At 48.1% G+C, this 12595-nt stretch overlaps 1 protein-coding gene across 6 annotated transcripts in view; it reads right to left on the bottom strand.

The window, feature by feature from the left end:
• Positions 1-2161: 2161 nt before the first annotated feature.
• CLUH (clustered mitochondria homolog) overlaps positions 2162-12595 on the bottom strand; it is a 153935-nt gene continuing 143501 nt past the window's right edge. For all 6 annotated transcript variants that reach the window (XM_029612489.1, XM_029612487.1, XM_029612488.1 and 3 more), the window contains exon 26: positions 2162-9317. In XM_029612489.1, the coding sequence (XP_029468349.1) occupies positions 9170-9317 (148 nt within the window). In that variant the 3' untranslated portion in view covers positions 2162-9169. The remainder of the gene's footprint in view (positions 9318-12595) is intronic.

Below are 12595 nucleotides of genomic sequence, written 5' to 3'. Positions count from 1 at the left end.
CCCACGTTGAAAAATCAATAGTACTTTTAACGTAGTAGCAGACATGTTTGTCGCTGAAATGCTTATACTGTCATCTTTGTCGTTTGGCTTCTTAGAATTTATACTAGCAGTAAAAGCAGGGTCTCTGCCAACAGTCAAGGCCTACCTTGTTTGGGGGAAAAATGTGTACACCATTTTTATAAGAAAAAAAAAAGTTTTGAAATTAAACCTTGCCCTATAGTCATGTGCCAGTTAGTTGGACTCTCTGTATTGCTGAGACTGGCTGCTCAGCCAATGAGATTTACTCACATGGGGGAGCAGCTGGAAGATGTTAATAAAATCTTAAAGATGTCTTCTTGGATGCTCAAAGAAAACATGTGGGAGAGTTTAGCTGCTGGCTAAACTATTTTATGAAATTACTAACCCTCTCCCTTTAACATATCATAAGAACATGCCATGCTGGGTCAGACCAAGGGTCCATCAAGACCAGCATCCTGTTTCCAACAGAGGCCAAACCAGGTCACAAGAACCTGGCAATTCCCAAACACTAAGAAGATCAGATGAGACTTGTTCAGCAGCCAGTGCACTCTAGCACAGTGAGAGGTATGGCGTAGGGCCAGCTGTCTCCTTAGCCTGAGTGGGAGATGGTCAACTTCTCTTATAATGGGCCTAATGGGAGGCAGCTCTCACTTCCTTCTGGTCCAGTGGGAGGCTGTTTCCTCTTTCATCCACATCAGAGTGAGACATTGCCAACGCCTGCTGTTTTGGGCCTGATGGGCCACAAACGTTATCTTCCCCTGCTGAGTCTGGGAGTGATGCTGCTGATCTCTTCACCCTGTGGAGGGTGGGGAAAGGAGGTTGATAATGCTGGGCAGATAGAGGTGAGGGGGGAGAGGGAGTGAGTGGACTCCTGAGCAGGAAGGCATGAGAAACAGGGGCTTGGGAATGCAGGATAGGGGAGAGAGGGAGCACAGGAAAAAGGATGTGGGGATGCGAGAGGATGATTCAAAGGGAGTAATTGGGGAAATGAGGGTACATTTCTTTGCTCTTTGTACTTTGCTTAGTGTAGATTTCCATTCCACATTTGTAATTTGTGGTCTTTTATTCTGTATCTGGTGAAGGTTGGAACTGTATGCGAGTGAGGTGAGGCATTTTACTAGTAGGTGTAGGGGTCTGTTTCTTATTTGTTGCATTTTCTCACTCTCAGTAGGACATGCACTGCTGCCTTTTCATAAGTAGGGATATTGTCTGAGTTCTTGGAGTTAGTATTGCTATGGTACGGCAGGTACCATACACCTCTGCTGTGTTTTTGTTTTCAGGTTTTGCACCTGGTAGTAAGGGAGATTGGTTTCTGTTACAGAGGCCAATGCAATAAAATTTGCGGAAAGCGGGCGCTGACTTTTCCGCGCCATAAGGGGGCGACACTGCAATAAACAAATTAGTGGGTCAAGCTAGCCAAGGAGGTGCTAGGGTCGATAGCGTGACCTTAGCACCTCCTTGCTAACGCAACCCCGTGGTTACCGGTGGTCTGCTGGTTATGAACACCAATGCTGATAAAACTTGGCATCGGTTTTCATAACTGCAGTCAGCCGGTTATGAAAAGCGACGCTGAGCACATCAGCATTGGTCTTCAAAGTGGCTGGCAGTTTTTATTTTTCTTTTTAACTTTAGAAAAAAAGTACAGACAAGCAGTGTGTTTTGCTTTTCTGTACTTTTTTTTCAGTGCGCTCAGCTATTAATGCCTGCTCAGGCAGGTGTTAATATCTGACCGATAAATGTGCGTCTGAGCCACACTTTTTTTTGCATTTGGAGTAAATGAGTAATTTTATTGCATTAGGGGGTGGATTAATGCCTATTTAACCCATGTCAGACAGCTGGGCATTGTATTGCATTGGCCTCTGAGAGAGCACCAGAATCAGAATATATTATATAATGAGTTATATGGGGGAAATCCCCTCTGCATCCATTGTGTGGGGACCTGGGGGGGTGTTGCTGTGGATGCAGAATATGTTTACTTTTAGCCCTATGATGGTCAAGTGTTCAGTGGGTCATGCATGTAAACATTAACTAGCAGGTGAGTCCCAATAGAACAAAGGTTGAGAAGCACCGCTCTAGCACCCTATCAGCAATGGGACAGGACATAAAAAGAAAAGACACATAATAGCCTTCCTTTGCTAAAAGATACTTTATAATCAAATAATAATTTATTGAATACTTCCTAGGAAATTCAAATGTTTGGAGGAACAAGGTCTTTGCACCAAAGATGACATTAGTTAGCATCCTACACGCAGGTAAAACAGAAACAGCTCCCAGCAGTACAAACACTGAACAATGGCGCAATGTACAGCACCTGCATGGAGCAGTCTTCAACCCTCTGCAATTTCCATCACCACCACTCACGCTGGCAGCAGCAAGGACCCCTAAAATAGGGCCACACACTCTTCCTTGCATGTACCCAGATCACTCCAGACTGTGGGTTATGCCTCCCTTCCAGAGACACAGAAAAACTCGAAGGGCACCCCCCCCCCCCCCCTCTTAACCTGGTGTGCTACCTGCCACTCCTCCGTATTTCCCGGTCTCCAGCAGATGGAGGTGGTGCAAACCCTGCGGTCTTGACCTGTCTTTAGGGTTAAGGCAATCTCCTCTTTAAAAAAAAACAACCCAAAAACAAAAAACCTAGAGGATCAAGCAGACAACCTCCCAGGGGGTAGGCAGGTCCTAGAGGGACCATTCCCCCCTGGCAGCAGGATTAAGGAGCCTGGGGTTGGTGACCCGGCGGGGCTCCTCAGAGGTAAGGGGGGGGGGGGGAGTACTGGTGGTCCAGTCCCTTCCCCTCTGTTATCCCTGGCCTGTTTTCAAAAAATTAAAAAAAACTTTTTTTTTTAAAAAAAGTGAGCAGCCTGTCAGCCTTCTCCTGGGTGTTTTGGGCAGCGGCTGAGGCTGTTTCTCATTTGCGGGCTCCGGGTGGGTTGTGAGCAGTCTTTCTATTTGTTGGTCAGGTTTCCCCAACGCTCCAGCCGAGTCTTTTCCTTGCTCTATCAGCACCTCCATGGGTTGCCCCGATGCTGCGTCCGATGCGCTGTGGAGAGTCTGTTGCGTGCCTCTCCGGATCGGGCCTCTGCTCTCGCTGCCTCGCAGGAGGTGAAGGCAGTTCGGAGAGGGGACCAGGGTCTTCTCCCTCGAAATCCCGTGGCGCAGACACGAGACCTGCCCCCTCAGGTGACTGAGGCCGATCTATTCTCGATCAGTGCAGGAACGGTGGCCATCTTGAATTCTTTGTCAGTGTGGGCCAGGACTGCAGGGGGGAGGGATCTCCAGCCCGATTTATCTCCAGTCCCTGGCAGTCCTGAGGGCTTTTTAGATCCAGACCAAGACTTGTCTGATGGTGTGCCCCATCCGCTGGTGGGGGAAGGGGGCAGTTTTAATGCCTTCGTACCTGAATTTGTGCTTTTAATGCACAAGGCTTTTCTGGCTTCCCAAGCTCAGTAGAGCAGGGCTTCATTTTTGGGTTGTCCCGAACGGCATCCTCAGAAAATTCCTAGACCCACAGGTGTCCCTTCGTGTGGAGAAGTTGCCAGGGCCCTCTCTTCTGGAGGGCCCCTTCCCCCTGACGAGTCTGGTATTATTGCTCCGGCCCCGCTCATGGCTCCTTTACCCCTACCAGGGGCAGAACCGGATGATGACCAGGGGAAGGCGGCTCCTCTGGAAGGAGAGGACCTGAAGGTTGTTCGCCTTTTTCACCTGAAAGAGTTGGACCCTCTTATCCTATGGGTCTTGTCAGAGCTTGGGGTGGAGCTCCCCCAAGAAATCCTGCCCCAGGATTGCAAGCTCCAGCGAAGACCTTTTCTTTTCATCCCATGGTTCAGCAGTTGATGACCCGGGAGTGGGATGTGCCGGAGGCAGGCTTACGAGTTGGTTGAGCTATGGATAAACTATATCCTTTGCCCGAAGAGACCCTGGAGCTATTGAAGTTTCCTAAGGTGGATGCCTCAGTTTCGGCAGTGACAAAGAGAACCACAATCCCTGTAGCAGGAGCGGTGGCCCTCAAGGACCTCCAGGATAGGAAACTCGAGGTTCTCCTTAAATGGATTTTTGAAGTATCGCCTCTGGGTATCCGAGCGGCCATATGCAGTAGCTCCACACCGGAGGATTCTGCTCAGGCGGAGTGGTTGGAGGCTGCGGTTGAATAGGTTGCAGATGCCCTGTATGATCTTCTGCGCACTTCTTCTCGGACTATGGTGTCCGCAGTGTCAGCAAGGAGGCTCCAGAGGCTATGTAACTGGTTGGCAGATGTCTCTTCCAAGGCCCAGCTGAGTGCTTTACCATTCAAAGGGAGGTTCTCTTTGGTGAAGACTTGGAGCAGCTGATTAAGTCCCTGGGCGAGAAAGTTAACAAGCTCCTGGAGGATAGGCCTAGGCCTTCCAGAGGCTTCTCGCCAGCCTGCTCTCGCTTTCAGGGACAACGGAGATTCCTTCATAGCAGGGCACAGGCAAGCAGCAGGTTTGGGCCTCGTCCTTTCGGGGTCATAGACTCTCTGGCGACGGAGTTGTCTGTGTCGCTTGAATCCAAGTCCTCTCAATGAGATGTGGCCTGCCCAATTCCTCGTGTGGGTGGATGGTTGGCCCAGTTTTACGAGGAATGGGCCAGGATAACCTCTGCCCAGTGGGTTTTAAGCATCACCCAACACGGCTACGGTTTGGAATTTGCTCGGCCTCTCAAGAGACCTCTTTATGGTTTCCCCTTGCAGTTCTCGATCCAAAGCACTGATCATTCAACAGACCCTCAACTGGCTGAAATCACTAGGGGCTGTGGTGCCTGTCCCCTGTGCAGAGTAGACAACAGGACGCTACTCTATCTATTTTGTAGTCCCCAAAAAGGAGGGCTCCTTCCAGCCGATCCTCAACCTGAAGGTGAACAGGGCATTCAAAATCCTGCATTTCCGGATGGAGACTATTCGCTCAGTCACTGCAGCAGCGAGTGTCTGGCTTCCCTGGATCTGATGGAGGCATACTTGCACATACCCATCCTTGAGGATTAACCAGAAGTTTCTTCGCTTCATGATCCTCAGTATGCATTTCCAGTTCTGTGCCCTGCCTTTCGATCTGGCTACAGCGCCTCGCACTTTCACCAAAGTTGATGGTGGTCGTGGCAGCGACCCTCTGGAGGAAGGAGTTCTGATTTACCCAGACCTGGACGACTGGCTCATCCGAGAGAAGTCAAGGGCCCTCTGTGAGGAGGCTGTCATCAAGGTCATAAGTCTTCTGGAATCTCTTGCTTGAGTTGTCAATCACGCCAAAAGCAAACCCCTCCCGTCTCGGATGCTGGACTTCTTGGGAGCCCGGTTCGACACCCATCTGGGAAAGGTGTTCCTTCCACCGAACCGGATCGCCAAATTGCAGATCAGTCATCTCCTGTCACTTCCACTCCCCAAAACCTGGGACTATTTGCAGGTCCTAGGTTCCATGGCGTTCACCTTGGAGTTGGTACCATAGGCCTTTGCTCATATGAAACCATTGCAACAAGCGTTACTTTCCCATTGGGATCCAAAGTCAGAGGAATTTCGGGTCCCCTTACCTCTCACCGATTCTGCCAGGTCCAGTCTTGGCTGGTGGCTGGTCCTGGAACACCTGACTCGCGGTGTGGACCTCGAAGTCCCACAGTGGGTAGTAGTGACCACGGATGCCAGTCTCTCCGGCTGGGGAGCAGTCTGCTAATCCTGATCAGGTCAGGGCTGGTAGTCCTTGGAGGAGGCGAGCTGGTCAATCAATCACCTGGAAACCAAGGCAGTTCGTTGGCGCTGTGACATTTTCTGCTGCTGCTCCACAACAGGGCAGTCAGAGTCCTCTTTGACAATGCGACGGTGGCCTACATCAACCGTCAGGGCAGCACCAAGAGCCAGGCAGTGGCCATTGAAATGGAGCAGCTCATGGCTTGGCAGAGAGTCATCTCTCTCTTCTTGTGGCATCTCACATCGCTGGAGCCGACAACATACAAGCGGATTTCTCCGATGCATAGAAGTTCATCCAGGAAAAGTGATTCTAGTGGCACTAGAGTGGCCCCGACGTCCGTGGTTTGCGGATCTGGTCAATCTTGCAGTTGGACGGTCCCCTGAGGCTCGGACATCTTCCAAATCTACTTCAAGGCCCTAAATTTTTCGACTAGGCAGATCGCTTTTGTCTAGTGGCCTGGCTTTTGAAAGGCAGCAATTGAGGAAAAAAGGGTATTCTTTGGAGGTGTTAACCACTCTTCTGCAATCTAGAAAGACCTCTACCTTTCTGTCCTATGTCAGGGTTTGGAGAGTCTTCGAGTTGTGGTGTTGCGAGCAGTGCGTTCTTCCCTCCCCACCCCACAATCTTCAGTGGCGTACATTTTGGCGTTCTTGCAAAAGGGCTTAGACAATGGGTTGTCCTTTAATTACCTCTGGGTCCAAGTGGCTGCCTTGGGTTCAATTGTAGGCAAAGTTCATGGCAAGACACAGGCCTCTCATCCGGATGTGGTGCGCTTTCTCGGGGGGGGGGGGGTGTGCAAAGCATCTGAATCCTCCCATCCGTCCTGTATGTCCCTCGTGGAGTCTTAATTTGGTACTTAGGGTCTTGTGTGAACTGCCCTTTGAACCTATTAAGTGTGCAATGCTAAAGGACCTCACTTTGCCACCAAAAACACAGTTTTCAATCTGCTCGGCTCGCAGGATCTCGGAGATACAGGCTTTCTTGCAGGGAGCCTTTGTGAATTTCTGAGTGGGGGGTTTCTCTTAGGACTGTGCCCTCATTTTTACCAAAGGTGGTCTATGCCTTTCATTTAAGTCAATCAGTGGAGCTCCCAGCTTTTTCGCATATCTATCTGGATGCATCTTTTGCGCTATTTGGAGGTCACCAGTCCATTCTTGAACACTTGTTCATCTTGTGAAGTGGTGCTAAGAAGGGCCATAAAGCTTCTAAGGTGACAGTTGCACGATGGTTGAAAGAAGCTATTTCATCTGCTTACATTTGTCGAGGCCGACCTGTCCCAGAGGGGTTGAAAGCCCATTCAGTTCATTCCCAGGCAGCTTCGTGGGCTGATTGTCAGTTGGTATCGCTGCAAGAAATCTGTAGGGCGGCCACCTGGAAGACACTACATATGTTTGCTAGTCACTACTGTTTAGATGTCCAGGCTCCGCCTGTTGACAACTTTGGTAGTGGTTTCATTCGAGCGGGACTCTCAATGTCCCACCCGGTGTAGGGAAGCTTTGGTACATCCCAAAGTCTGGACTGATCCGGGTACATATATAGGGAAAGGAAAATTGGTTCTTACCTGCTGATTTTTGTTCCTGTAGTACTACGGATCAGTCCTGACACCCTCCCTTTATGGGGGTTCTTTACTGAGAGTCCACTCGAATAGTTGTGGTTGCTGCAAAAAACTACAGAAGAAGGCTACAGGTTTCCTTTTATTCAGAGTTTTGGCATTTTTTCTGCCACTGTTAGTTCAAAGTTATCTGTTTGGCCTTTGCTTGATCCATTTCCATACTCATTTCTTAACCAGGTTAAGAGGGGGTGCCCTTCGCGTTTTTCTCTGTCCCTATCTGTTGGAAGGGAGTCATAACCCACAGTCTGGACTGATCTGTGGTAGTACAGGAACGAAAATTAGGTAAGAACCAATTTTCCTTTCCTTTTGATCATGATGCCTGGTTCAACACACAATATGTGACCTTTTCTGGGGTGCGTACAACCTTTAAGAGAGATGGATTCTAGGACTGCATGAAGCACACTGCTATGTAAGGAGAGGAAACAGGTTGGAGGAAGCAACTTGAAATAATCAGTCTCGATAAAGATTAACTCACTCAGACGCATGATTCTTCAACCTGTTCACCAGTTTTTGGTTTTTTTGGGGGGGGGGGGTAGTGCCTATTCCTTGTAAATTAATGATCACGTCAGGCGTGCCCATGACTACACTAACACCTTGGTTTTGCATTAGAAGTAGGTGGGCCAGAAAACTCTGTACCTTTCAAATGCATGCAGGTGACAAAGGATTTCATGAGTATTTCAGCAGGACCGGCTCCTTCTATACTTTGGTTTTAGTGCACTTTGAAAGACCAGGGCTGCTGCTTGACATTCAGGCACTGGGGTTTTCTACTTAAATCACTTAATACTATGGCAGGATCCAAAAGGTTTTTTTTTCTTCTTTTTTTAAATACATTTTAGGTAGTGAGGAGAAAAAAAAAAAGCTAAGTCACTTGGAATTGCACAAACACCACAAGGATGAACTTGCAGTGTGCGCAAGCATGCACCCTCTCACAAAACCAAAATTAAATTATTTTATTATTAGCTATTCTTTTTTTGTACAAAAATCCCATCGAAACCTGGCATGAATGTCAATAAAAAGCGGAAAAAAAACAAAAAATAATGCTGAGGGAAGCAATTAGTTAATTCCTAGTGAGTATAAAAGCTGTACATAGCCCCTGTCTCACTGCCTACAAATACAGATGCAGTTTTCTTCCTCCCCTCCCTTCCCAGAAGGGAGAAATCCTGGTGCAGCTGGTAAATGCATCTTTTGGCTTTAATCCAGGTGAGCTTGACAATCAGGTTGTTTCTTAGAAAGCAGTGCCCCCTTGTTGCCATCCGACAGACCTGGGAAAGGCTTCTACACGGTTTGTTGGGAATTCATGTGATATGAACATGGCAGGAAGTGTAGTTGGTAACTGGTGAAGTGTGATTCCAGGTGGGGCTGCTCTTAGCCTTGACACTCTTCCTGCTTTACAGAGGCACCACTATTCACAGCAGGGATTTGCAAACACCTACAGCTGACAGTGCTCTATTTACTAGGGATGTGCATTCATCCAGGATGAATTAAGCAATTTTAAAGAAATTGCCCAAGCCATCCTGGATAGGACACCTTGAAAAAGGAAGCGGAATTTCCTAAAATTTCAGGAAAATTTGTTTTTCAGGGTTAGTGCACCCTAACCCCGAAATTCAGGGTGGCTGAAAAAAAATCGGCCCGAACTGCGGGGAAAATGAAATTTCCCATGACAATCCAATAATGAAGGCGGAACCGAAATGTTCGGCCGAATCACATGTCTATTTACTAGATCGGTTTTTCCTATTGGATATCGACACTAGCGGGGTAACAGAATTACCCAAAATGTTCCACTCTCTCCAGGGGAACTTGAGCCAGGGCTAAGGTCCATAAACGTTACATGGCAGCTGAAAGAGAGAAATCAGGCCGAGCTCTGCACCGATAGAGCCTCAGGAAGAGGGGCAGCTGCCTCAGTCTCTCTTGCTTCTGGCTCCTCACTGCCTCTCATCGCTTCTGACCGCTGTTGCCGACGCTGCACTTCTGCCTTAAGGTTCTCCAAGTCCTTTTGGCTGAGGAGAGAAGCATAAGCAGGGTAAAGAGCAGATACTGAAAGTAATTTCAACCCTTATCCCATCCCTTAGACCCACACCAAAAACATCTCCTCCTGCATGGGTCACCTCCAGGATGTTATCCCAGATTCACACTTTGCATACTTGAAAACTACAAGCAGCAGCACACGTGGGATGAGTGCCTTATGAGTTCCAATGCACTGAACTGCATTAACATCCTGTTAATATTTATTTATTTATGAACTTTTCTATACCGTCGTTTAGAAATGCACCATCAACGGTTTACATTTAGGCACGAAATAGGTTTGGTTTATAAGTTATCCATAGTGTGCCAATATTTTACGGTTACATAGTTCAGTAATATACTCTAATTGAGAAGTGGGTTGGGGTTGCCATTTATATGATGGGATAATCATATGTGTATACTGTTTTTAATGTAATATTTAATTATGAGTAAAATAATAAAATCAATTTTTATTTTTATATATATATGTGACTTTCAGCTGTGTTCATTTGTTGTTATTCAGTGCCTTCACTGTGAAATGCTTTTTTGAAAAGCCAAGTTTTTAGGCTTTTTTTTGAAGAGTTTTAATTCTTTCATTAGTCTTAGTTCAAGTGGTAATGTGTTCCATAGTAAAGGTCCTGCCAAAGATAGTGCCCTCTCTCTAACTTGGGTCAATTTTGCTGTTTTGACTGAGGGTATGGTTAGCAGTGCTTTATTGGCCGACCTGAGATTTCTTTGAGGGACGTGTAATCGTAATGCGGTGTTTAGCCAGTCAGCATTTTCATCATTTATTAGTTTATGAATTGTGCATAGTGTGTTGAATTGCACCCTTTGTTCTATTGGGAGCCAGTGTAAATCTGCAAGTGTAATAAGATGCAAAGGAGGCACACGTTACCACAGACAGTGAAGTATATGCATTAAGGTTTTGCATTACCATCTGCACTGATTACGCCTTCCTGAGGTGTAGGTTTGGTTTTTTTTTTTTTTTTTTTGCCTTAATGCGTCTGGGGTTGCATTTTGCACATTTTAACACTTGTACCTTTTTCACTGCACTCAGACTTGATGACCCATTTTGCCTCATTTACCTCATTCTCACAGGACAAGCAGAATGGTAGTCCTCACATATGGGTGACGTCACAGGATGGAGCCCAATCACAGAACACTTTTGTCAAAGTTTTTAGAACTTTGATACCTACTGGGCATGCGCAGCAGGGGTCCCCCTTCAGTCTTCTTTTTTCTACGCAGCAGTAGCCACGTGGGTTAAGGAGCTCTTAGAGATTCCTGACAGGAATTTTCCTCACTAAATTACTGCAAACTTTCATACCCCACAGGGGTCTCCCTCTTGAATTTTTGCTTCTACGGTACTCCGGTAAGTTTTTTTTTACCCGATTCCGGTCGAGTTTGGCCCTTGTGGCCTACTGGCCGTCGACTGCACTGCGGCTCAATTTTTCAAAGGCCATGGCGTTGGGGTTCCGTCGGTGCCCTGACTGCGCTCACACCATGTCCATAACAGACCCCCATAAAGTCTGTGTAATGTGTCTCGGGTGTGAGCATGATGTCCTGACTTGCACCAAATGTGCCTTAATGAAACCAAAAGGTCGCAAAGCCAGAATGGAGAAAATGGAACTTCTCTTCCATTCTCAAACTCCGACGCCGTCTATTGCTTTGACGTCATTGGAACCAGCGCCGTCCACTTCGTGCCAGCATCGGGCACTGGCCGGTGACTGTCCGGTGTCGACGACCTCCCGGCCATAGACTACCTCTACTCTCCCTCAGGACTGAGGGGATCGTAGAGAGAAGCATGGGCATCGACACTGAAAGCCTCAGACCATCAATGAAGGAAAATCATCAACCTCGCCATGGTCCGAGCCGCCATCGAAGAACCCCATCCAGAAAAGTCATCAACCCTTTCTGTGACTGGGTCACAGAGGCAACCCTCATCCGGACAGGTATTGGGAGCTGCGACTCCGCCTTTAATTTTGGTCCCTCCGGCTATGCCTCTGCCTCCTTCCCTTCTGGAGCCGGGGCTAGTTACTCCAGGTCTCCGTGAAGAGCTGGACCGGATGGTTCAGGAGGCCATCGACAAGGCGATGCAAAGGTTCCAGGTTCCTCCGATGCCAACCCCGGCACCAATTGCGGAACCGATCACCAATCCCATTCCGGCAGCACTAGCACCACTGCTCTTGAAAATGGAAGTGCTTATAGCCGCTTTTCCACCAATGGACCCCAATGGCTCCGGTGCCTTCTCCACTTGCTCTGTCATCAGGAGGAGAAACATGTTCAGTCTTCCTCCCTCGGGAGTCCTGCAGATGTCTCAACCATCCATGCCGGTACGGGCATTGGCGATGCCGATCCGTCCATCGATGCCCTCGTCAGTGCCCCCAGTAGCTCCCTCGATGCCTTCAGAACCTAGACCGGGACCTTCTGGAATACCTTCGTCCCCTCCCTCTCAGGTTGCTAGCGGGACAGGTGCTGATCCCTATGACATCTGGACCGACAATTTGTCTCCAGACACTGATGATTTACCATCACCACCCCCTCCTACTGAAAGCAGGAAGCTTTCTCCTCCAGAGGACTTATCCTTCATCAATTGTGTGAAGGAAATGTCTGAGCTGGTTCCCTTCCAATTACAGACTGAGCAAGATGATAGACATCAAATGATGGAGCTGTTATAATTTCTGGATGCGCCCAAAGAAATCCCCTCCATCCTTGTCCATCAAGTACTTTTGGATCTTCTCAAGAAGAATTAGGAACACCCTGGTTCGGTAGCACCAGTCAACTGGAAAGCAGATACCACATACTTGGTCCAGTCAGCTCCAGGGTTCCAAAAACCTCAACTGGATCACCAATCTGTGGTGGTGGAATCTGCCCAAAAGAGGGCATGACGCTCAAAGCCCCATTCTTCCGTTCCTCCAGGCAAGGAGCAGGAATTCCTGGATGCCATTGGTCGGCGTGTCTTCCAGGGATCAATGCTTAATCTCTCGGATCGCATCTTACCAGCTTTATATGACCCAGTTCAACAGGGTCCTATTCAAGCAAATACAGGACTTTGCGGAGTCTCTCCCTCAGCAATTCCAGGAACAGCTGCAAGCCCTAGTTCACAAAGGTTTTGAAGTGGGAAACATGAAAATAAGGTCCTCTTATGACATCTTCGACACCGCTTCCAGCGTTTCTGCAGCTGCTATTTCTGCAAGAAGATGGGCCTGGCTTAAGTCTTCAGTCTTGTACCCTGAAGTCCAGGACAAATTGTCCGATCTGCCTTGCATCTGAGACA

The sequence above is a fragment of the Rhinatrema bivittatum genome, chromosome 8, assembly GCF_901001135.1.
Source record: "Rhinatrema bivittatum chromosome 8, aRhiBiv1.1, whole genome shotgun sequence".
Lineage (NCBI taxonomy): Eukaryota > Metazoa > Chordata > Amphibia > Gymnophiona > Rhinatrematidae > Rhinatrema > Rhinatrema bivittatum.
The sequence above is the reverse complement of the archived record's forward strand: the minus strand, read 5'-3'. Positions and strand labels throughout refer to the sequence as shown.